Source organism: Callionymus lyra, chromosome 15, assembly GCF_982586985.1.
Source record: "Callionymus lyra chromosome 15, fCalLyr1.hap1.1, whole genome shotgun sequence".
In the NCBI taxonomy this organism is placed as follows: domain Eukaryota; kingdom Metazoa; phylum Chordata; class Actinopteri; order Syngnathiformes; family Callionymidae; genus Callionymus; species Callionymus lyra.
The window spans coordinates 8,405,822-8,431,887 of NC_141832.1; the positions used below are offsets into that span (position 1 = coordinate 8,405,822).

The window sequence follows — 26,066 nt, forward strand, 5'->3', positions numbered from 1 at the left end:
GGACTGCTGTGGTCCGGCTACAGTGGCGATGAAGTGGGAACGCGAGGAACTCGAAACCGTCGTGGGGCTGAAAACCACCAGAGTAATCCGTCCCGTGAGGATCGGGGGGGGCATCTGGCGGGGGGACGAGCCACCCATGAGTCCGGTCTCACGTGGGCGCCCCCTGGTGACGGTTAAGGTGCATGGCTGGTGGGTTTTTCTTTTTTTTTCTTCGGAGGCCACAGCAGGTGAGACTGTAGAAGAGGCATTATGGTGTTTCTTTCCGTAGTCCAGACGGGAGCCCTGCAGAGTGACCTCCAGAGTGGACGGAGCGTGACGGGACCTCCCTGTGGAGCGAGGTGAACCTTCTGAAAAACCGTCCTCAGGATTATTGCTCTCCTGTCGATCACAGGCACTTCAGAGGATCCGGCTTTGGCAGAGAGGGGTCGGGTGGGGGGGCGGTGAGGGAGGTGTGCTCGTGGGCTCCATCTGTCCGAGAAGGACCGCCGAGGCTGCTGGTGCTAAAAGGAGCAGTTCCAGTGACGCCCGGTTCCCGCCCTAGTCCGTGTGGTTGTTGACATTCTTGTTCTTGTCCGGCGACGATGACGCCGCCGCCGCCACCGCTGCCGCCTCCTTCCGCCTGCTGGCCCCGGCTCCCGTGATGACCTTGTAGCAGCCGCGCGTGATCTTGTACATCCAGATGGTGTTGAGGATGTCCAGGGCGATGCAGGAGGTGATCCAGGCCACCTGGGCGCCCAGGCCCAGCCGAGCGAAGTCCTCGGTGCCGAAGGTGGCGAACACGCTGGCCCAGTACGACGGCATGACGGCGATACGCACCAGGAAGAAGACGATGGACATGCCAACGCCGTTCATCACCACCAGGCGGTGCGAGCGCGGGAACTTCAGCGCCTCGAAGAACCACCTGAGGACAGGAACTGAGTCACGACCAGAGCAGTGCTTCCAATCCGAGGATAGGATACGTATAATAATACATCGATATATAGTGACTGTAGTAACAAGTATATATGTGTAGTATTGTCGAGTACTTGACTCTGGTGTTGCAGTATTTACAGACCACATGACTCTTGACAAAGTCGTAACTGCTTTCAGTTGTTTTCAAACCAAAATAAGCTTTAAAAGCTGCTGGAGTCACTGTATCCTCTCGTCCCCAGCTCCGATGTTTCGCAGGATTTAATTGTTCCTTTATTGCAGTATAATTTAAGTGTATCCACATTTTCTGACACCGCGGGTGTCGACCGTCTCACCTCTGGTTCACAAACGGCGTGGAAAGTTCCGAGATGAGACGAAAGTTGGCGAAGTACGGAAGAACGCCACGAGTCTGAGCAGAAACAAAACAGGTCAGAAACTCAGAAAAAAATGTAAAATATATATATTATTTTTATTACTACACTCAGTTTAATATTCCAAAAATACATTTTATAAATTCAATATGCACCCTTTTAAATTCAAGATAAAAACGTGATACTGTCAAACCAATATTTTCATATTGAAATTAAAAGGCCATGTATTACACAATATTGACTTGAGAATTTAAAAAAATATATATATATTTGCATTCGAATATCAAACTATACGTGTAAAACTGTAAATAATTTGGAAAACAGTCAAGTAATTCAATTAAATTACAAAGAAATATATAAATTAATGAATTAAAACATTTAGAATAATAATTAAATACTTAAAAAAACAAAACATTTTAATCATAAGAATCAAAGTTCCAACATCTGAACAGTTCAATTCAGTCAATAGTCTGACGACTCAGTGACACTTCACACTCACCAGCACGTAACCGTAAGCGTAGAGCGCCGCCAAGTGGTGACAGACGAAAAACGTGTCTCCCATTGTGCTCCAGTTACAGGCCAGCAGCACCAGGTCTGTCGGAGAGACACAGAGAGGCTTGAACGGGTACTGACCACTGCGGCCCTCACAGCAGAACACATGTGGATAATCACATTTTAAACTAAATGTAATGTATGATCAAAAATTAATTAATTCACTATTTTTTTGTTATTTTATAAATTTAGAAAAACAGTTTGTTTAGTAGTTGATATTCTTAACATTTTATAACTTATCGAAATATTAAGATTATTTCATAGGTATTACACAGTTAATAATAAATACGTTGGACTATGGACTGAAATATTATTTCATTTTATTATTGATATTGTATTTTTTCCTTGATTTTGTGTGCGTGTGTATTTTCTGATTAAATATTAAGTATTTAGGGGGAAAAGCAAAACATCTTTTTCAAGTCTTTATATGTAATTTATTTAATTTATATCTTCTTATTTTAGTGTAAATTAACATTTTTTGTAACACAAACTAGATCATAAATGATGTAATGTTTGTGACTCGTGTGCGACAGGAACTGGACGACAACAACAACAACAACAATAACAACCACACTCAGCTGGAGACTCTTCCGCCCCCTGGTGGCGGCGGAGGCTCCAGCAGGACTCACCGTACAGCAGGTAGCCGCATGTTATGGCCACGTTCAGCTTGACCAGGCCCGGCTCGCCCCTGCAGGAGAGACCAGATGGACGTCACACACTAACCATTAACAATGAAGGAGGTCACGGGAGGTCACGGGAGGTCAGCGACGGTAAACGTCTCCGTGGATAAGCGCCGGCCTCACCAGGTGACGGACGATAAGTGAAGGTCTGACAAGATGGCGTGCAGGTGCCGACACACGAGACGCTCGCAGGCGTCGACCGGCAGCTGTGAGTGTAATTGAACCCGCGGCGTGAATCGACACATCCGTGAGTGCAGAAGGTCAGAGTGAACCCCAGACGACCCCCCGACACTCTCCTGCATTATTAACACAGTCAAGAAGAGCTTCTTCCGCACCACAGACCCTTCAAACGACGGGTGGATCCAGATGGTTTTGTAACGATAGCAACATTTTAACATTTTAATTGACATTCCTTGAAAGGGATGAACAATTAAGGATTAAAGAATTCCCTGAAGGAGACCTTTCAGAGAGATCAATACAGTTTATTAATTCATATCTGATTCATATCTAAATTGAGATTTCTTAAAGAAACGCTTACACGGACTCTACGGTAGGTGGCGCCAGAAACAAGTGCTTTTGGTGACAAAAAAAATAAATATTTATCTTTTTTTAATTTAATTTAAGATGAGTCCACTGGTGTATCCAACAATTCTTCACTATATTGTGTGAATTTTGAATAACTTAAATGTGTGAGATAATTGCAATAACTTGTTATATTGTCTATTCCAGGTGTGTTGTTCTGTGTTACTTAAGGTTTTTAAACCATGACAATTATTACGAGTTAAAAAGTGAAATAAAGACATTTTATTCTAATCAATGTATGTATCAATCATGTCATCATCATCATAATAATAATGTAATAATACAACATATACAGACCTGGACTACAGGGCAGGAGTATTACTTACGAATGACTTGTGTATTTCTTTTGTGGCACCGACCGAAATACTTTAAAGTTAAAGTATCGAAACATGGTTCATCTAAAGGTCTTGATACTGTGTCGATTATTCTGGTGTTTTTAACTGGAAATAGTATTTTTCATTAAAGAAAACGGCTTGAAGTGAAAATATAACAAACTCAAGATATGTTCTATGGATAATGTATTGGTTCCAGTATCGGATTGAAGGCATCAGTATCGAAATGTTTTAATCGATATCCATCCCTAGTAATACAACACGAGTATTAGTTTAATAGATTAAAATTACATTTGTCCTAAAGCGGTTCGGCTCTATTCCCTGATGAGTCAGTGACGGTTCACTTTCACTTCAAGGGTCGTCGTGGCGATGATATCAAGAGTGTTTCAGAAAGTGTAACAACCATCACGAGCGTCGACACATCAAACTTTAAACCCATCCGAAGGTGAGTTCCTACTGAGTGATCAAGGTCGACTCTGAAGAAGAGGACCAGAAATAAACCGCCTGCAGACACGAAGAACCATCTCATGCGTCCTCTGCAAGGTCACGACCACAGGAAGCTTCTCCTGTTCGGAAACTAATCTGTGGAGCTGATGAAGATCGCTGCCATCACCTCTCCTCCTGTTCTCCACCTCCGATGCAAACACGCCTCGATAACACGCCGAGATAAAGAGTCCAAAGGGCTGCAGGGTAATCTCTTGGAGTGCGAGCCGGCTCCGGGTAATTAAATAACAGCTGATCCCGGCGTCCATGTACACAACGAGGATTTGTCTCGCAAATTAAATATCAAGTCCATTATGGAGCGCAGGGTCGAGAAAATAAACTTTGTCGTCGTTCTGTACAAGAGAAACAAGTACACAACAATGACGACAACATATCTATGACAACAGGAAGTATATATATATATATATATATATATATATATATATATATATATGCTGTGTCTCAAATCACATACTAGCGTACTAAAAGTTAGTATTTTTAGTGCGTTAGTGCGTCTCAATTCTTAGTATCCGAAATTTAGTGCGCCATGCACACTAAATTGGCGTACTAACACTCCCACAAAACTAGCATGGTTCGATGGACACTAAACACACTAAACAGCCGCCATCTTAGTGACGTTTTAAACGGAAGTTACGTCATATATAAATGCATATATATTCATATACTTACAGGTGTATTTTCAGCAGCAGTAGGAGGATAAACACGTCTTCGCTGCTGATACCAGTTTAAATATCTCGCGATTATTTAGATTCTCATATTTTTTCTTTATTTCTTTTTCCAAAGTTGCAATACGTGCTGCCAGCAGGTGGCGATAGCGTTCAAACAGCTGGTTGAAACATCGTTAAATAGAAGTAGAAGAAGAAGCTGTCATGTGATTTCCGGTTAGTGTGTAGCAGCAGAGTTTGATTTGAGACATACTATCTGCGGAGAATTTGCGTACTAGTTAGTACGTACACTAGACTCATGCATACTAACTTCTAGCATACTAAGAGTAGTATGCGATTTGAGACACAGCAATAGTGTCTGAAGGTGAAGGTGACCAACCACAGAGATGCTAGCGTTAGCGGCTAATGACCAAGATTCAGCTCTCCGGCTACTATCGGCAGGAATTTGTTGTCACGATACACATCACGATACAGGGTCAATACGATACGATATCATGATACTGTAGTGACAAGTATATATGTGTAGTAGTAGTAGTATCGAGCACTTGACTCTGGTGTAGTATTTACAGACCACATGACTCTTGACGAAGTCGTAACTGCTTTCATTTGTTTTCAAACCAAAATATGTCCAAACATCAGCTTTAAAAGCTGCTGGAGTCACTGTATCCTCTCGTCCTCAGTCATCTCGCCAGATTTCTTTTCCAGCAGAGGGCGTACGGACCGCTGCAATCTAGCGGCAGTAAGTTTAATTGCAACACAAAAAATATATAGTTAATATTTGCATCAGGGTTTTCACAAGAACAAATACTTTGGTACCAGCACGCAAGAAATACAACGATACCAGAATGTATTGGTACCTTGTTTCTTGACAGAACCAACAGGGGCAGTATATACACGTGTGCCACTGATTGTATATATAATATTGGTTGATTTTCATTTTTATTTGCACATATGTTACACAGTTTGTTATCATACTTGAAGTCTTTTAACAGTTGTATAAGTTTTATTTATTTAATAAAGTTTTCTACTTCAAAGTACAGGCTTCTTTTGTTAACCAAGGTATCGAAAAGTATTTAAAAAAGAAAAGAAAAGTACTGGTATTTGTACCAACTACTGAAATGTGGGCATCGTGACAACCATAATTTGCATGTTAATTGTAAATGGCATCGTTAAATAACATTTTTAAGTGCATAAATATTTTCTTCCACCTCCTCTGGTTACAGTCATTATACAACTTGAATTTGGCAGCAGCGTCGCGTCTTAAATCTTTCATCTTTATTCTAAAACGGCTTCACACTCGTGGTCACATGACCCTCGCATGACTGTAAATAATTGACAGGTCCAGCAGGAGGCGGAGTCTCGCGGCCGTCCAAGTGAATGAATTATGATCGGACGCCGAGCGGCGGCGGCGGCGACAACAATGCGGATTTTCTCCGGCGGAACAATGACGCCGTGTGACGGCTCTTAGCGGCGGCCCCGCTCCGATTGGCCCCCGGAGAAGTAAAACCCTCGTGATCTTCTGGATGATGACGGGAATTAATTCGGTGAAAGTGGTTTAAGAGGGAGAGAGAGAGCTGGGATCTGAGAAGAAGGAGAAGGAGGAGGAGGAAGATGAGACTCTCCTCCTCCTCCTCTCCCCTCTTTTGTCCCCCATCCTTTTCACCCCTGTTCTCCCCCCTTCCTCTCCTCCTGGGTCCCTTTTCACTTTTCTCCCGATTTTCGCCCCATCAGCGATGCCGGCCCCCGACAAAGAGACAATAAGAGCGAAGGGAGGTGCATTGATTCGACAGCCTGCTGGTGGAGGGCATACGAGGCGAGGGGGAGGACGGGGGGAGGGCGGGGGGAGGCTGTTGTTCGCTATGAAAGGAGCCTTGTTGGTGGGTTTCTAGTGCTGAGGAGAATCTGAGCAGGAACGTTTAAAGTTCAAGAACGACGTTAGGAATCATCTCTGCAGAGATTCACTCGTTGGTTCTGATGGAGGAGAAACGTATCATGACTTACGGATTAAAAACCTCCTCCTGCTTCATCCAGACTCGGGCTTCTGTCGCATGTAGGAAGGAAGTCCAGACGGCGAGATCGATGACAGGTCAGGCGTCAGCAGATCTTCGCTGCGCTGATTCTTATGTCTGACGCGCCGGCGCCGCGTGAAGCGAGTCCTGTCACCGGATCGGGTTTTTGCCTTCGCGGCAAAAAATATCGCAATATGAAAGGAAAACGCTACGAGAAATTGTCATTCAAAGGTATTTACGTTCAACAACTAGTCGTTGCTCGTAACAGTATCACGTTCTTGAAACTCCCGCATATTCAACGAGATACGCAGTTTTTACTTGTTTTAATTAACTTTTATCTCGACATATAAGCCGACATCTCTCTTGACAACACTCCCAGTAACGCGGCTCCGTTGATACTTTGCCGCCCAGCCAGTCAATCACTTTTTTACACAGATCTATAATATTATGGCAATAACTTAGCCGTCACCAAATAGAGCAGTGTGTAATGAGGCATCATGGGAGTTCACAGTTTTGTCGGCACCGTAAGTAAGATCTGTGCGGTGATTGGTGCATAGCACTTAGTTTTTTGGTCTTTTTATTTCATATTTCTGTATGGTTTATTATACAATATTTTATTATTTCCAATTAATTAGCAAATATGCACATTGCTCATTTTTAATTTGCCATTAAACTTCCAGCCACTAGATGGCAGCAGTCATTAGGTCCACAACAGCTAAAGGAACAATGAAATCCCGCCAGATGACTGAGGATGAGTGGATACAGTCTGGTATTGTTGTATTTTTTGTCCTACTGGTATAAGTATTGGCTCTTGTGACAACCACAATGCAAATATTAACGGCATTTTTTCATTTTTGTGTCGCAATTAAACTTCCAGCCGCTAGATAGCAGCACTCGTTACGTCCTCCGCACTTAAAGAAATTACGCAAGATGTCTGAGGACAAGAGGATACAGTGACTTCAGCAGCGGATGTTTGGACATATTTTGGTTTGAAAACAAATGAAAGCAGTTACGACTTCGTCAAGAGTCATGTGGTCTGTAAATACTGCAACACCAGAGTCAAGTACTTGGCAATACTATGAATATATCCTTGTTTCTACAGTAACTTTCTAATATAACAGACGCTTAAAACAAAGAAGACTTTCTGCAAAACGTAACCTTTCCTGGCCTTGATATTCAGGAACTACATGTAAAAACCCAGAACATCCTTAAAACAGCGAGTGCGCAGAATGTGAACCGCGCTATGGCGAAGGACCACTGTACCCGTGAGACCCCTAAATATCAGGGGTGACCCTGGATAGGTCCAGAAGGTTGCATCTCACACAGTCCAATCAGGAAGTGGTACCCAGGCCCGGCGCTTTAGAGTTTTTACGAGTCATTTCCGGGACACAAACTTCTATTTCGGGCATCAGAGCGCTTGTCGATCTCGTCGAAGCTTCTTATCGTCTCCGAGACGTTCCCTCTAAGTGGCCACGAGTTGAGTTTGGAATTCTTGGGGAGCGGGTCTTACCAGACTGGGTTTGCGTTGACGGCGTCGTCGAACCACAGGATGTACAAGCAGAAGAGCCCGACGATGAGCGCGTGCACCGTGGACACCAACCTGCGGAAAAACAGAGACGGTTAAGATGGTTGTTCAGGAACACTCGTCTTATCATGGTGTCACCGAGCGACGGGTGTTTTTTCCACGAGGGAGAGAGAGAACACTTCCACTCGTGCCACTCGTCCATATTTAACTACACTTATCCCGACGCCGGGATCCTTCAGACACCACGCTGGTCTCGGCAGATCCCAAAACCAGCCGCCGCGTCACTCAAGGCCTGGCATTAGTCTCGACTCGCTCGGCATTACTCAGCAGATATTCTGATAATCTGCGTTTTGAAAATTGCGCTCGAGGCGCTTACTCGGCATTCCTAGGATTTTGACGGTCGCCCGCGCTGGAGCGTAGGCCGTCAATCATCACGGTCTTCGCTCTTTGTGAGGTTTGAACAAAGCAGACAAGGGAAGCGAACCCGCCTCCGAAAACATTGGTGACGACAACCTGACTCACACTTTCCCACGACGACTCAAGACCAGCAGATTAAGAGAAGACGCCGCTTGATTTACGGCTGGGTCTTAAGGTGGGATCTATAAAGTTTTTACAGCCGTTAAGACACAAATAAACATCCGATTTACTGTTGTGTTCCTGATCCGAGAGGCTTCAGTCCCGGACACGCGTTAAGATTAATCATACAGTTTTTGGTTCAGGAATTTTCGCTATTTTCCGGGTTTATTTTTAGGAGTAAACTTGACTGAAGTCACAGCCTTAGAGAAAATAACATCTTTTTGTTCAAAATAAAACAACTTTCAGATGGTGGACCAGACGTCCCAGGACCACCGGTGCAACATTAAGGACATGTGTCCTCGGCCCCGGTTCAGGTGAAGTAAGCAGTGGTTCGTGGCGACCCATGTGACCTAAGCTATAACAGCCCATAATAATCAGAGTTTTTAAAAAAGTCATGCGCTTTAATCGGCCAAAAGATAGTTTTCTGGTTTACAGACACTTGTGTGTTCTGGTCTATAAACCAGGACTTGTTTTAGATCGAGGACACAGTTTTATAAAGTTCATTCTGATCACTTCGTAACATGAGTCAACCAAAGATTCGTCGTCCGTCTCTGGTTCTGGTTCTACCTGGCAGCAGGTCCAGCTACAGATGGAGAATCTACAATATTTTCTATATAGTAAAGGCTGACACCACAGTACTGGTTCAGGATACATAACCAATACTAGCGATGCAAGAAAATATCGACAAACCTAAATGTTGCAGTTTGTTTCATGATCAATATTAAAAAAAGACATGTATGCATATATATTTCTGCAAATATTCAGGGTGTTTTTTCATTGTTGTGTTACAATGTAACTTCCACACATTACAAAAGGTAGTAAAAAATATTGATACAGTGATATATCACAAATCACGATACTCTATTGATATTCAAATCACATCATTATCATCGTTCTTGACGTTTTTTTCAATGAAGTGTTTAAAACACAATCATTTCGATTATTTTAATTAAAATTAACATTGAACAGTTGTTCCTTTTTTTGTTACAATTAAGCTTCCGGCCACTAGATGGCACTACTATTTACATCCTCCGCATCTAAAGGAACAATTAAATCTCGGCGATGACTGAGGACAAGAGGATACAGTCGACTCCGGCATCTTTTAAAGCTGAAGTTTGGACATATTTTGGTTTGAAAACAAATGATAGCAGTTACGACTTCGTCAAGAGTCATGTGGTCTGTAAATACGACAACACCAGAGTCAAGTACTGGACAATACTACACATACATACTTGTTACTACAATATCACTATATATTGAATCGTTGCCACTGTACACTGTATACGTATATTGTCAGATTTCTAACTAATACGGGAAAATGTCTCTGATATGAGAAACAAATTAAATATGAATCAATTCTGTAATTCAAGGCACATAGAAAAAAACAAAACGTGAAAAACTAATTTATGTGGAGCACGTACACTTCAGATAAAGACGAGTTTTCGGTTAAATCTGAGCCGAGAACTCCTATCTAGCTGCGAGCACCTGAGTGAAACTATTTTTTAATAAACCCTGGTTCAACTCCTGCCCCTGGGATTTGAAGAGGCTATCTAGGCCACTGAAGAGACCCTCGTGGGCTGCAGGGGCTCTTATCGCCGCTCCACCAGAACCACTCGTCCTCCATTGTGACCGCGCAGCCGTTGCGAGTCGGCGGCCCGTGCAGAAGGACCGCTGCCGGGCCCGAGCGTCCAGAACCGACGGAGCAACAGTCGGGTTCTTATCCGCTCAGTGCAGTCGTCGAAGTCTTAAGTCGGCGCAGGATCGACTCTCAAATGACGGTAAAGACAGAGGGAGCGTCGTCACGACGACGGGGAATATTGTCGTGGCCTTTTCTTCAGGAATTCCTTCTCCCTCCTCGCACTTCAGCGCTGGTTACGTAAACAGCACAATGAGGAGTTGACGGTTACGCAACAGCAGGACGGTCTGAAGAGAACCATTAGTAAATGCCCTTTGACTCGTTCGGATCCGACCTGCGACCTCGGACGAACTTATCAGTAAAAGTTCTTCTAATCTTGGCCAATAACACGAATCTAGTCCTGTTGCACAACATGTTGTTTCAGATAAAGGTGAAGAAAAACAACTTAAATCATTAAATTTTTAATAAAACAAGTATTTTGGTCTGATTCTGAGCATCTTTAAGATGTTTACTAAGTTTTAAAATGATAATTCAGGACATGAATTGTGAGCTACAGTCTAAGCTAACATGCATGCTAACATACAGAAGCTTGATATTACCACAGAAGCGATGACCTTAAATGCGTTTCTATCAAACTCCAGATCAAAACATCGACTTTATATGTATATGCTACATTATATGTATATAAAAAACATAAATACCTTTTTTGATAAAGTTAATTCAATTTCAAAATGACAACTTGTGCTCATAATTGTGAGCTAATGTCTTAGCTAATACAATCTTCCAACATAGCTAGCATGCTAACGAACAGAATCTAGATATTAGCACAGCAGCCATGTTCTTATACGCAAAGATTTTCATTAAAATTTCAGACCATAATCAGCACTTGCTCCAAGTCTGGGCGTTTTTTTTTTTAAAAGACTACTCAGTTTAAAAGATAAATAAAAATCTTTTCTGCATACAAAATGTAAGCTAATGCAATTCTCCAACATAGATAGCATGCTAACATATTATATTATATTAACAGACTGATCAGGAAGGCTGGCATGAAGCTGGACTCACTGGTGACAGTTGCTGAGAGGAGATCATTGAACAAACTACTGTCCATCATGGATGATGACAGTCATCCTCTCAGCATCAGTGAGCAGAGAAGCACATGCAGCACGAATGCTCCTCCCATGATGCAACACTAATAGACTCAAAGATTCATTCATTCCTCTGGCTATTAAATTGTACAATTCTGAGTTCGGGGGCAGGAGTGGAGTGAAAGTATCATGACGTTTAGTGAACAAGATAAAACCCTCCTCTTGCTCAGATGACGTCCTTCCTTGTTGGCTTTTTATCAAAGTATTTGATGTAATTGGCCCCTGGGTTACCAATATGGTGAACCTCTCCCTTTCCACAGGGGTTTTTCCCAATGCATTTAAACATGCCATTGTGGAGCCTCTGCTCAAAAAACCAGGCTTAGACCCAACTGACCTCAGTAATTTCAGGCCTATTTCTAAGCTCCCTTTCTTGTCCAAGATCTTGGAGAAGGTGGTGTCTGAGCAACTGTCTTTGTTCCTGGATCAGAGCGACATCCATGAGAAGTTTAAGTCTGGCTTCCGTAAACATCACTCTACAGAGACAGCTTTATTGAAAGTGTCCAGTGACATCATGATGTCGGCTGACTCGGGTAAATCCACTGTTCTGGTTCTCTTGGATCTGTCGTCAGCCTTTGACACAGTTGATCACCAGATCCTGCTGAGAAGACTGAGGGATGAAGTGGGACTGTCTGGGTCTGTGTTAGAATGGTTCTCATCTTACCTTTCTGGGCGCAGTTTTAGTGTATCTGCCAATCAAATGAGGTCTGAAGCGGCAGATCTGTTGTGTGGAGTCCCTCAAGGTTCTGTTCTGGGTCCTTTATTGTTTTTGCTGTACTTGATTCCCCTCGGTAAAGTCATTCAGAGATTTCCAGATGTTTCTTATCACATTTTTGCTGATGACATCCAGCTCTACTGCTCTTTTGATCCAACTGAGCCCCAGAGGCTGAACAGCTTAGTCAATTGTTTGCTAGAAATCAAACAATGAGTGAAAACACTTTACAGCTAAATGTGGACAAAACTGAAACACTGGTGATTGCTCCTGATGATAAGATTCCAGGGTTGAGTCAGTACTTGGATGACTTAGGTCAGTCTGTCAAACTGAGCCTGAGAAACCTGGGTGTTGTATTTGATAAAGACATGTCTCTTGTTCAACACTGCAGAAAACTGACCAGAAACTGTTTCCTTCAACTGAGAAAAATCTCTAAACTTAGGAAAATGTTGTCGGAACATGATCTGGAGCTTGTAATCCATGCGTTTGTTTCTTCTCGTCTGGACTATTGCAACAGTTTGTTTTCATGTCTAAACAAGAAGGATCTGTCTCGCCTGCAGTTGATTCAGAACTCTGCAGCGAGAATTCTGAGCCGCTCAAGTAGAAGAACTCACATTTCTCCAGTCCTTAAAACTCTTCACTGGCTTCCAGTTTCTTTCAGGATCAACTTTAAAATTCTGGTTCGTACTTTCAGATCTATTCATGGTCAGACCTTCCATCACTGATCTGATCCAGCCTTACACCCCAGCTCGGGCTCTGAGGTCCGTGGATCAGAATCTACTGATGGTTCCTCGCACACGGTTCAGGACCAGAGGAGAGAAATCTTTTCAGGCTGTTGCTCCTAAGCTTTGGAACGATCTTCCTTTCTCTTTGCGCTTGATGGATCTACTGACTCCTTTAAGAAACATCTTAAGACGTTTCTATTTGTTCAGGCTTTTCCTTGAATTTCTCGAACTCCTGTGTTGTTCTCAGTATTATCTTGATCTTTAAAGTATGTACTTTTTTGAGTATTGTTTTGATTGTTTAAGCGCTTTGTGACCCTGGTCTCGAAAAGCGCTATATAAATAAATATTACTTACTTACTTACGTTACGTTCTATGTTAGTCTTTGTATCCTTTGTTGTTTTTCTTTGATCTATGTTCTTTATATTTAGACTTAAATTGTGTCATCTTGTTCTTTCTCTTTATGTTCTTGTTCTTGTTCTTATTTTATGAAAAATTGCTGTATTTTCTGTGGCTATTGGAAAAAACAATTTCCCAAAGGAGACCTCCTGAGGGATCAATAAAGTTTTACCTTACCTTACCTTATCATACAGAAGCTTAATAAGCACAGCAACTTATTCTTATATGCAAACTTTTCTATCTGATTTCAGACCAGTACATCACATTATCGGTTTTATTATGATCGTAATTAACAAGTTGACTCAGTTTCAAAATAATCATTTCTGCTCATAAATTGCGAGCTAATCCCTAAACTAACTCAATCTTCCAACAAAGCTAGAATACTAACATACAGAAGCTAGGTATTAGCGCAGCAGCTATGCTTTTACACGCAAGGTTTTCTATCAAATTTCAGACCAACAGATTAGCTTTTGGCTACAATATACATGTATAATGTACATTTCTTTCAGCACCTGCCTTTGAATTCGGGAGTTTTTAAAAGGTTTATTCAATTTATTAGCAGAAAGTCGTTCAACATAGCTAGCTAGCTAACACGCAGAAGACAGATATGATCTTATGCGCGAGCTTTACTATCAAATTTCAAACCAACAGATTAGCTTTTGGCTACAATATATATGTATAATGTACATTTCTTTCAGCACCTGCCTTTGAATTCGGGAGTTTTTAAAAGGTTTATTCAATTTATTAGCAGAAAGTCGTTCAACATAGCTAGCTAGCTAACGCGCAGAAGACGGATATGATCTTATGCGCGAGCTTTACTATCAAATTTCAAACCAACAGATTAGCTTTTGGCTACAAAATACATGTATAATGTACATTTCTTTCAGCACCTGCTCTGAATTCGGGAGTTTTAAAAAGGTTTATTCAATTTATTAGCAGAAAGTCGCTCAACATAGCTAGCTAGCTAACACGCAGAAGACAGATATGATCTTATGCGCGAGCTTTACTATCAAATTTCAAACCAACAGATTAGCTTTTGGCTACAAAATACATGTATAATGTACATTTCTTTCAGCACCTGCTCTGAATTCGGGAGTTTTTAAAAGGTTTATTCAATTTATTAGCAGAAAGTCGCTCAACATAGCTAGCTAGCTAACACGCAGAAGACAGATATGATCTCATGCGCGAGCTTTACTATCAAATTTCAAACCAACAGATTAGCTTTTGGCTACAATATACATGTATAATGTACATTTCTTTCAGCACCTGCCTTTGAATTTGGGAGTTTTTAAAAGGTTTATTCAATTTATTAGCAGAAAGTCGCTCAACATAGCTAGCTAGCTAACACGCAGAAGACAGATATGATCTTATGCGCGAGCTTTACTATCAAATTTCAAACCAACAGATTAGCTTTTGGCTACAAAATACATGTATAATGTACATTTCTTTCAGCACCTGCTCTGAATTCGGGAGTTTTTAAAAGGTTTATTCAATTTATTAGCAGAAAGTCGCTCAACATAGCTAGCTAGCTAACACGCAGAAGACAGATATGATCTTATGCGCGAGCTTTACTATCAAATTTCAAACCAACAGATTAGCTTTTGGCTACAATATAAACTAAAAAGAGCTGATAAAATATCAGAACCATAAAATAACTGATTTATCACTCTCAATAGCAGCTGTTGTGTTAAACATTTAGCAACATGCTAACATAACAGAAGAGCTAGAATAGCTGCTTGTAATTCAGCTGGTACAGTAGGTTTCAAGTTGATCCCTTCGAGTGATCCAAAGATAGATCCTCAGCGAGACGTCGCTGCCCTCTTGAACCACAGACCCCGCAAAAAAAAGTTTCCGTTTGAAACCCGAAGCCGCGTTCCGCTCGCCGCTTCCCTCGCGTCCTGGTGTGCGAGCGCCTGGTGTTGTTGTCCCGAGGCCACGTCGGCGCTCAACCTCTAACTCTGCAGCGTCGCCAAAATAAACAGTGTTTACTGGTTCAACGGCGACCAGGTGCTGCTCCCGGGTCACACATACGCAACACGACACGTGGAACCATGTCAGGATCATCCTTCAAACTCAACGAGATCAAAACAAGAGACGTAATTCATGAAACCATCAAACAAGAGCGAAAAATTTGACTAAAATATTCAATAAAAGTCCATTTCTTTTTAAATAACTGCTGAATAATTGAGGTTTTGTTAAGAGAAACCCTCGCCTCTGAAACACTAGATGCGGTTAAATGTCGGTTTATTGTAAATGCCTTCGCCTGCTCTCGTTTGGCCAGTTTCACATCACTCGCCATTATTGCTCCCACGCCTCACTTGAGCCTCGTCCTACCTGCACGACCTGCTGGTGGAGATGACACATGACGGAGTGGGTTAGCGACACGCTAATGTCATGTGACGTGCGCGGAGTGAGGAATAGGTCACTCGCGTGTAATGAAGCCGTCGAGGCGGCGTTTGTCTAAAATACTTCCTCCTCGGTCGGCTGCGTGAGCGTCTGATGTCAAAATATTGATTAAATATGAAATAGTTATAGTGAATATTTCTGTTGTTAAAACACAACATTTTTTATATTTAATGGTCAAATTAACATTTTTAGATTTTTTTACTGAATTTTGTTTCTGTTTTTTTTAAAGAATAGAACCATTTTTCATGCATTGGATTCAATAGTAAGTAATTTTTATTTATATAGCACTTTTCCAGACCAGGGTCACAAAGCGCTTAAACAATCAAAACAATACTCAATAAAGTATATACTTTAAAGGGCCGATATTGAAACTAAGAATTTGTTTTTATTAAAGTCCAATTGAATAATTCGTATATAGAGTTATTTAAAAAAAAAAAAAAAAAATACAAGTAAAATTGTATTTAATTTTGATATCATAATTCTAAAAATTCAGTAGTAAATGTTCTTAATTCCATATTTTTTTTATCCGTAGTCAGATTCAATCCGGATTATTAAATTGATTTAATTTTAATTTATTCAAATATACATTTTATTAATTTACATTATTCAATAAAACACATTAAACCTTTCAATAAAACAAAATACAATTTAATTATTTCAAAGAAATTCAACCTTTCTATATACACATTATTGGATAAAATGATTAAAAGAAATGCTTAATAAACAAATAATTAATTTAATTATTATTATTCTTTTAATTCCCATATTTTAAACGTTAAATTCAACCATTCAATATTCCAGTGACACTGATAAACCACCAAAGACCGACTAAGGGATCAATAAATCCAATTCCAGTTTCACTTCAAATTAGATCAGTCTCGACAAACGCCGAGTGTTTCCCACGTGTTGAGAGGAAGAAGCGAGTGTCACACGAGGCAGCAGAGTGTCATCCCGGTAGGAATTAAACCCTTTAAATTCTCATCATTCCCTCGAGAAAACAAGGCGGCGTTTCTTCGTCGGTCAAAAGTAGGTGTTGTGTTGTCTGGAGTCACACGTCATGTGAGGAGGTAACGAACCTCTGCTGCTGCTGAAAGATTTACTCGAGACACTGGATTCCCTGAAGTCTCTCCGAGAGATTATCCATCGTCTCCTTTTTACCGTAACCACTCGGATTTAAACGCATCAAAAAACAGAAAATTTACCACTTAAACTAGTCAAATACTAGGCGAGTAATCTCATCTAAAAATATTAACGAGAGTCAATAGCCTAGAGATGAGAAGCTCAGTCGGAACTCAGAGATTTGGAGTCAATTTTAAAAAATAATAGAATTTAAATATTATGCTTTATATATTTAATTAATATTTAAATAGAATACAAAAAAAACCAAAACAACATACTCTGCAGTCTCAAGATGTTATTTTAGGTGGAAGAATGTTTTCAAAATCTTTAGACATTCTGGTAAATATCAAACGCATTTGCCCTGCAAGCGAAAACTGTCTTAACCCTTGTGTCACCTTGACCCTGTGTTACCTCAGGGTCAAGGTGACCCAAAGGCCCAAAAACAACACGTGTTTGTGGTATCCCTTTTGTTGTCATTTTTTTTTTTCACCTTGACCCCGAGATAACACAACAGACACCACAAATACGTTCGTTTTTGGGCCTTCGGGTCATTTTTACCCCGAGACAACACAAGGGATACCACATACACATTTGTTTTCGGGCCTTTCGGTCACCTTGACCCCGAGATAACACAAGGGATACCACATACACATTTGTTTTCAGGCCTTTCGGTCACCTCGACCCCGAGATAACACAAGGGATACCACATACACATTTGTTTTCGGGCCTTTGGGTCACGTTGACCCCGAGATAACACAAGGGATAATACAAACACATTTGTTTTTGGGCCTTCGGGTCACCGTGACCCCGAGTTATCAGTTTTTATCTTGCCCTTTAAAGTATATATTTTATTGAATATTGTTTTGATTGTTTAACTGCTTTGTGACCCTGGTCTAGAAATAATAATAATATGGTGCTATAGAAATAAAAATAACTTACTTAATTACTTACAAATACATTTGTTTTTGGGCCTTCAGGGTCATTTAGACCCATAGACAACACAAGGGATACCACAAAGATAACATAGATAACACAAGCCTAAACAGGTAGGATTAAATTCCCATTAAATAAGTTTCCTTCAACCTCAGTTTTGTCAGCACATCAACATGAAAATGAGTTTTTAAGAACTCGTGGCAACGAACCTGGAGTTCCACTCCGTCTGCTTGGTGGGCAGCAGTTGTCCATAGCCGAGCGAGAGCGCCGAGGAGATCCGCGGGCTGACCACGGAGAAGAACAGCTGGAAACCCACGAAGCTGCCGGCGACCACCGTCAACTCTCTCGTCTCCATCACTCACCTAAACACAACAGAACACACACCAGGTGAGACAGGTGCACGGCTCGGGTCGACGGCCGTCCGTCGATCGGGGCGACAGCAGGGGGCGACGGCAGGGCGAGGAGGGCTACGCCGGCGATGTGAAGTGGCGACAGAGCGTCCGATGGAAGTGACGGCTGCGAGCCCGACGGAGCCTCTCAAAAGAAGGAAGTACAAACCAACAAGAACTTTTCAACTCTTGCAAAACCGGGATTAACGGTGAAATGCCCTCGTCACGTCGACTTTCTTTCTGACAGGATTACAGCGTTTGTCGGGACAAAGCTTTAGGGGGAAACGAGCGCTACGTGAGGGAAGCAAAGAGGATTGTGAAGATGGAGCAACTCCTGAGCCCGGAGGCGTTCTGTCTGGTTTCCTGGCACAGATGCGGGTCAGAGGGCACACCGGAAACCTGGTCTAGCAACGTGTCGAAACGTTGCTCGGAGCGTTTGTACGCCCATGAGTCCCACCTCCTCAGGACGGGTCTTTGCAAGATCCACGTTTTTTTTTTCTTCCTTCTATTGAAACATTAGGGGATCATCTTAAGTGGATCTTCTCGTCTGACTTCCGGTTCCACAAGGTGATTTTCAGAGCACTTTTTAAGATCTTGTTAACAGTTTCACCATTGATTCCTTCTCTCTGGGTAACCCATGGTTCTTTTATGAGCGTCCATAACCACCACTTTACATACTCAACGACGTCCCACAGGAAGTTGGTTAAACCGGGTCGAGGTCTAGAAAGACTCCAAACTAGATGGGAACCCTTGTTCTAAGGCTGGGTACCGCTGAAAATCTTTGATACCGGTTCTTGAACCATACTTTTTTTCCGATACCAATAACAAGTTTAATAACAAACAGATACAATTACACACAGTACAAATCTAGAGTTGAATTTTTCCAGCCTCGGTCAATTAACACCAACAAGCCGTTTCCTTTCAGGAAAACAATCTACACATCATTTCCAGTGCAATAAAAAAAACACTTGCTAACAAGTGAGAAATCAAACTGATGTTCACTTCCTTTGTCACTCATCAGTATTTCTTCAGAAACATCATCAAGCCTTGGATACTTAAACACTATTACCAAAGCTTTTCCATTAGTGCAACAAAAGAACCAAAGTTTGATACCAGACACTACCTTGTTGATAGTGGTTTTTATGGACTCTAAGGCCTACTTAATATCCTTGAATTTTCTCAAAGATTTTACAGATTATTACCTTGTAGGCTTTATGGATTAATTCTGGTTTACCAATTTTATGTGGTACACGGCTCTCAAAAATCTGTAAAAATGTTTGAGTAATAATTTGCTAAGCTACGTAGCCAGTGCTTGGTGGAGCGTCGAAATTGCGGCTACGATACTCGGACAACGACAGACGGATTCAGGCACGATTGATGCCGAAACTGTTGAACTCGGACACCAGAATGAATCGACTGATTTATGCCGACGGAATAAACTTCAAAAGTGCATGTTTTGTTCTGTGTTTTTTGTGTTACAACTGAACAATGCCGACTGTTTTGATTCGCTTAACACACCTTGTAATCTGGTGCGACCAACAGTCTGAAAAATATGCTCATTTTACCAGAGACAAGAAGGGAAAGAATGAAGACCAAAGCCTTGCTTATAGTTTCCAGGTTACAGTTTTGAGATAAAACAACAAAAAAATCCAGTTAAAAGTTAAGTTACCAAGATGACAAAGTTGTGTACAAGTGTTCTGCGATAAGCCCGACAAAGTTGTTTGCTCGCACCGATCACAACCATCAGTGACAAAATGTTTAAACTCACTTATCAGTCAAACACAAATATTAACTCTTTGATAAAGCAACACAATTTCTACATCCACCAGAGTCACGCCTAAGGACCTCATACGCCTCCTGCCAAACCGCACTGGTCCGCCAACACTCCCACGTGCCTTCAAGTGATTTAATCCTAAAAAGAATATTACAATTCAAAAGCAAATATCCAGAAAATAAACTTCTTAGACGGACCATCGGGACGAGTACCTCGGTGAGAACTGGTACTTGTTCTGTCCCCGCCTGCACTCATTTAGACAATAGAATAATTCATTAAGAAGCCACTCTACTTGAATAATTGAAGACTGTATCTGAACCATCTGCATGCACAGTCATGCAATAATAACACAACACTGAAATATGCTGCATAATTATGAGTAATAAATACTTTATTTCTGGAGTAACTTCAGTAGAATTCTCACATTTGTTCACGATTATCTTGTTAATCGAGGGCTGAGGAATGACAGTGTTTGTTCAAAAGCTTGTGCGACGGAGCTCAACTAGTTCTTATTAAATCCACATTAAAGATCAGTATACAGGAGATAGTCGGGATATAAAGTGACGCTCTTTGCTTCCCTGCTTTTAATAGACGATAAATTATGCAGAGAAGCGTAAAAGTTGTCAATACCAAGTCCAACTATTCAGCTAAATTTCAGACATTTCTTTTCTACAAATAAACTCTGTACTTAAAGAACTGTCTTTTCATAAAACATGGGTTAAAAGCTTTGAGTTCATTTTGAGTCTCTAATGAATGTCGAAGGATAAATGGATGGAAAAGAAAGAGGCTACCAGACGGTCTTATTTTTCGGGTAAGTCAGTTGGTAAAGAAGTTGTTTAAGAACCCGACAAAAACTTCACAAGCCGCAGCAATACACTCATCTCATGATAGATCTCATACAATGCGATTCCATACATTTCAGCGCACTTGCATATTTTCTGTACGATTTCAGGGGATATTTTAGTGCATGAGGATTTTAAAAGCTGCTTTAGTCACTGTATCCCCTTGTCCTCAGACATGGCCGTGATCTGCGATTTTAATTGCATGTTAATTGATAAATGGTTGAAATAAATATTAGTATTTAGAGTATTTTTAATCTATATACACTTGTATACAATATAAGCTATAAATACTATGATAAGTATAAAAACTGATTTAAAACACCCATTAAAAAACAATACAATAACGTGAAAGAGAAATCAATATACATTGGTGTATTGATTTTTTTTTTACATCCCTACTTTATTGCCCTTTGTGGCCCTCCAGTTGCCTCCCACTATCCGAACCAGTTCATGTGGTCCGAGGGCGGGTATCTGGGATCGGCTACAAGATACTTAAAAGATAACTAAAGATAATTTCACAGATAATAACTTGCAAAGTCAAATATACAGCATAAACAAATATTAGACCAAAGTGTTAATCATCATTGGTGAGTTGAAACAAGTTTAAACTTTTTTTCCCTTCAAAAGAAAAATTGAGAATGGATGGAATCTCAAAAGAAAACACTTGAACACTTTCCCAACTGGAGTGAGATACATGAACGTCAATAACCTCCAGAGCAACGTGTGCAGTTTGTAACTTCCCACTCGGTCGTCGGCAGCATCTGTTGCAACACGGCTGTTTTCGTCTGGACTCTGACCCGACACACGACAACAAACCGCCTGCAGATGTTGCGCAAGAACCTGGACGGGAACTCAAAATAATGTGGTCGGATGTGAAGGGCCCCCTAACAGAAGTAGTTAGCATGCTTGCTAACTCCACATGACACTTCAGTACCGACGTTAAAGTTCTATTTTTACAGTGAAAATGCCGACCGTCATGCTAGCATTCTTGGCCGCCGCGGCGAACAAAGGCTTGAAGAGACACGAGGACGACAGCAGATAATAGTGGGAGGAACACACCGGCGGCCTTGAAAGAAAATTGCAGCATTTTCTTTTGAAAGCGGAATTTAATTTGGACCAAGACGTGACTTGAAAGCATCTAAAATGAAACCAATACGAGTCAGGACAACGGACTGTTATTGGAATGAAGTTTAGTCTACATGTGTAAATACACCAATAGTGTGAGACGAATAAAGAAATATATATTCGTATTTATTTAGAATCTGATCAAACAACTACACAACCGGTCATCTTTAACAACAACACAAGGGAGAAGAACACGACAATGTTGCCCGAGTCGACTTGTTTTGGCACGTTTGACGTCGTAAAAAGAACAAAACAAGAGGAACTGAGTACGGGTCCAAACAGATGTATGTGCAATAAAAACATCTACTGTGTAGGGGGTGTGTACTGCCAAGATACTACCATACACATCATGATACTGGGGCAACAATCCGATTATATTGTGATACTGTGAACGACAATATATTAGGTTTTGTTACTCAATTAGAAAATAAAGATATTTGTATTTCGTAAGAGAAACAAAGTGAATATATTTGAATGTTAAACAACACTGTGCTTAAAAAAAACACATTGCGATGTTACAAAAGTATCAATATTTTCTTACACCACAACACACTGTGTCCATCTTGATCACAAGGACATGCAGTGATGGTTCACCCAAAATTCAAACTACTTTCAGTAATCAGTCATCTGTTCCTTTTTAGAGTTATAGACAAAACATGTTTGTTCATTTTAATGTAGCGACTGGAGCTCAGTTGTCTTCAGACACTTAAAAACATCCAAATCCCTCCATAACTGCTCGTCTGTAACGTCCATCTTGAAATAAAGCCTCGACGTTAGAAATTGTTGGGAAAGATAAATTAAACAAGTCTGTATTTTTAGCTTGTTTTTAGCGGACGATGCTAGGCTAACAGTTGTTTCAATGAGGCGAGACGCCAGACAGGAACTGAGAGGCTGTTAACTTTCAAATCAAACCTTAAAACACAGACTTGTGGAATTGTTTTGAAAAACAATTCCTCGTATCGATGCTTCAATACAAGATGGAGGTTACAGACGAGCAGTTATGGAGGTATTTTGATGTTTTTTAGTGTCTTTTTTTGGACGCAGATGAAGACGAAGACAACTGAGCTCCAGTCGCTACATTAAAATGAACAAAAATGTTTTGTCTCCGACTCTAAAAAAGGAACAGATTATTCTTGTAAAAAGGTTCAGAGAACACAGGAAACAAGAAAGTAACATATGGCGGTGAGCGACAGACGCTGCCGTGCAACTGCGGTCGACCACAAAACCACTTTTGAATCTCGCAAAAGAATCAAAACAACCCTCTTCAATATCTCGCCATCGCAAAACTCCGCTTCACTCCGGGGGATCAACAAGCTCTTAGAAAAATGTTTGTATTAATGAATATCATGTGGTTTATTCTTACTCGGACAAAGAAGAAAAGGCGGATTATTTGTCTCGGCATCATTTCAAGTAGGTATGTGTGTATTTCCTGAATGAATCACCACTACACAACAATACAAGTAGTAGTTCCACAAATCTTTGACAACGTTGTTTCCATTCGACAAAAACTCCCTGGAAAAACATCTAAGGTGAGTAAAATATGAATTGGAAAATATTATTAAAATAATATAAGTTATGCATTTAACTGTGAAATGTAAGTAAGTAATATTTGTATAGTGCTTTTCCAGACCAGGGTCACAAAGCGCTTAAACAATACCCACTAAAATATATACTTAAAAGGTCAAGACAACACCGAGACAAACACAGGAGTCTCAAGAGAATCAAGGAAAAGCCTGAAAGAATTAAAGTGTCTTAAGTTGTTGTCTTTTTTTCTTTTTTTTTTAGAAACCCTTATTAGTCCCGCGAGGGGAAATTCAGCCATTCACACATACTTTTAAATCTTATCGATTCACACACCGACATTTTCCGTTAATTCCTAGTCGTTTAAACGTAGAGTAATGTAAAGCTCAATTATATTGTGTTTTAGATCAATTAAATCCATGTTATTAGCGTAGGTAGTGAAGTAGAAACGAGTAGAAAACGAGTGAAGTTTGGGGCGAGCCATCGCTTGAAGGTTTAAGTTTATAATCACTGGTTTTTGAAATTATACATAACTTTCTTATTATTTATCACTAGAAAAATGATGCTTACATGACTGGACTCGTTCTTCAAAAGACCTGTCTGCTTATATTGGTTTCATTTAAATGTATTTATCTATGGAATTGTACACACTATTTTCCTAAAAAAAAAGGTGCCAGACTTGCGTCTGAATAATTCATAATTCTTCACCTGGTTTACAAAGCCTCATGGGAGGAAGATGAAGAAGGAGAGGAGGAGGAAAAGGAGGAGGAGGAGGAGGCACCAGAGGAAGCCTCTCCACTGCGGCTTCTTCTTCTTCTGCTTCTTCTTCTTCTTCCACGTTTAACCTCCGGGATGTCCTGGACCATCTCGCTCGCTGCTGTTGTCAGCAAAGCATCGCCCTCTCCTTCTCCCTGACACATCGACCTGAACGTAAATAATCTCTCCAGTGAAACACGAACCGAGCCCGCATTGCAACAGCGATGGTTCTGGTGGTTCTGATGCTGCTGCGGCTGAAGCTCCTCCAATGAATGCAGATGAACGAGCAACAAAAGACACGGTGTGTGTGCAGGAGGAGCACGAGAAGAAAAGGAGGAGAAAGGAGGAGAAAGGAGGAGAAAGGGGGGGGTACACGGAGTAGATCGTATCTGGGCGTTAAAACAAAAGATCGAGCCGCGAACGTGAAGAAGTTGTTGTCGAGGAGCTGCTGCTGCTGCTGCTGCTGAGCCCCAGAAACACTCGCTGCGTTACCGGTAATAAACGAGGGAACATCGCCGGTGAAAACGCGCTAAAAAAAACGCCGCAGGAGGAAAACTCGAGGTGTTTTTTTTACCTGCTATCCGTCGCATAGGGATGTGTGCGTGCGTGGGCGGGCGAGCTCCCCCCGTTTCTTCTTCTTCTACGTCTCCTTCTTCTTCTTCTTCTTCTTCTTCGCCTCCTCCACTTTCTTACAAGTTAGCTTCAGCTGCTAGCACGTCGGCTAAAGTGCTCCAGCCCGCTGGCGCGAGCCCGGGGACAGACGAGGGACACGCGCGGACGACCATAACCGCCGCTCGCGAGGGGTGTGTGTTGGTGTGTGTGTGTGTGTGTGTGTGTGTGTGTGTGTGTGCTCGTCCACGAGCGTCGTGACACGGACACGTTCGCGGTGAAAAGTTTTTTAGCCTCGTTTTATTTTGACAGGTTTGTACCGACCGATGACGTCACGCCTTCCTTTCAACCCCGGCGGGGAACGCCCCCTTTCTTCCGGCGGCCACGCCCACAGGAAGAAAAAATTTAAATAATAAAAAAAAAAGCGTGACTTTCTTATTTCACACCTGGATATTGACTTGAAAAAACTGCAGTTACAAGATGTTCCCGAGCCAGAGTGAATCATTATTATTTTTTGCATATCGAGGTCAGATCAAGGGGGCAGCAGTCGGAGGGTTTGTGGAAGTAAATGTGTCACGTGTGACTTAGAAAACACGGAATTTTTACGTCATCAACTTTCAAGAACTGGGAATTTTTTTAAGTCGATTTTTTTCTCAATGCATTAGTCAAAATGTGGAATGTGAGAAAAATATTCAGCGGGTACAATTCAATGTACAATTTTAAAGATATCTGTAAATGTTAAAATTCAATGTAACTAAATTGATTAGAATTTGAATATATTTCAAAAACTGAAATTTTTAGTATCAAAATCTTAATTTAAACTTGAATAACCATCAAATGTCAAGCATTATTAACATCAACATTTTGACCTTTAAAGTATATACTTTATCTATGATTGTTTTGATTGTTTAAGCGCTTTGTGACCCTGGTCTGGAAAAGCGCTATATAGATAAAAATTACTTACTTACTTACATTAGAAATTTCTTGTGTTTTTTTATTTTAATTATATGTTCACTGTAAACCATTCTGTATTAAAAAAAATAGTACTACAAAATATTACAATCCCATGTAAAATGAATATATGTTAAAATTCTATGTAAATTTAATGTAAGATTTAATGTGTAAAATAATAAAACGTAAAAAAAAGTTAAATGTAAAAATATTCATTTTAAACAATACCATGTAATATACGTATATGGTAGAATTCTATATAGATTCAGTGAAAAATTGAATGTGAAAAAACATCTATTTAAAAAATATTCATTGTTAACCATTC

The 26,066-nt window shown here is 40.8% G+C and overlaps 1 protein-coding gene across 1 annotated transcript; it reads right to left on the bottom strand.

The window, feature by feature from the left end:
- Positions 1–306: 306 nt before the first annotated feature.
- On the bottom strand, positions 307–25,061 carry tlcd4b (TLC domain containing 4b). Its single transcript, XM_087809026.1, has 7 exons — positions 24,756–25,061; positions 17,984–18,136; positions 8,115–8,204; positions 2,462–2,520; positions 1,780–1,874; positions 1,245–1,318; positions 307–901 (listed from the first exon to the last, which is right to left on the bottom strand). Exons 2-7 carry the CDS (start codon positions 18,127–18,129, stop codon positions 538–540), a joined length of 828 nt encoding a protein of 275 aa, XP_087665152.1. The 5' UTR covers positions 18,130–18,136; positions 24,756–25,061; the 3' UTR covers positions 307–537.
- Between the last annotated feature and the right edge of the window lie 1,005 nt (positions 25,062–26,066).

Excerpts from the sequence above, each read along its gene's own strand:
- tlcd4b (XM_087809026.1), bottom strand. The coding sequence starts at position 18,129 with ATGGAGACGAGAGAGTTGACGGTGGTCGCCGGCAGCTTCGTGGGTTTC. Across the intron at positions 8,205-17,983 it reads CAGACGGAGTGGAACTCCAG|GTTGGTGTCCACGGTGCACG; the intron begins GTTCGTTGCCAC and ends GTTTTTCCGCAG. Across the intron at positions 902-1,244 it reads ACGCCGTTTGTGAACCAGAG|GTGGTTCTTCGAGGCGCTGA; the intron begins GTGAGACGGTCG and ends TCCTGTCCTCAG.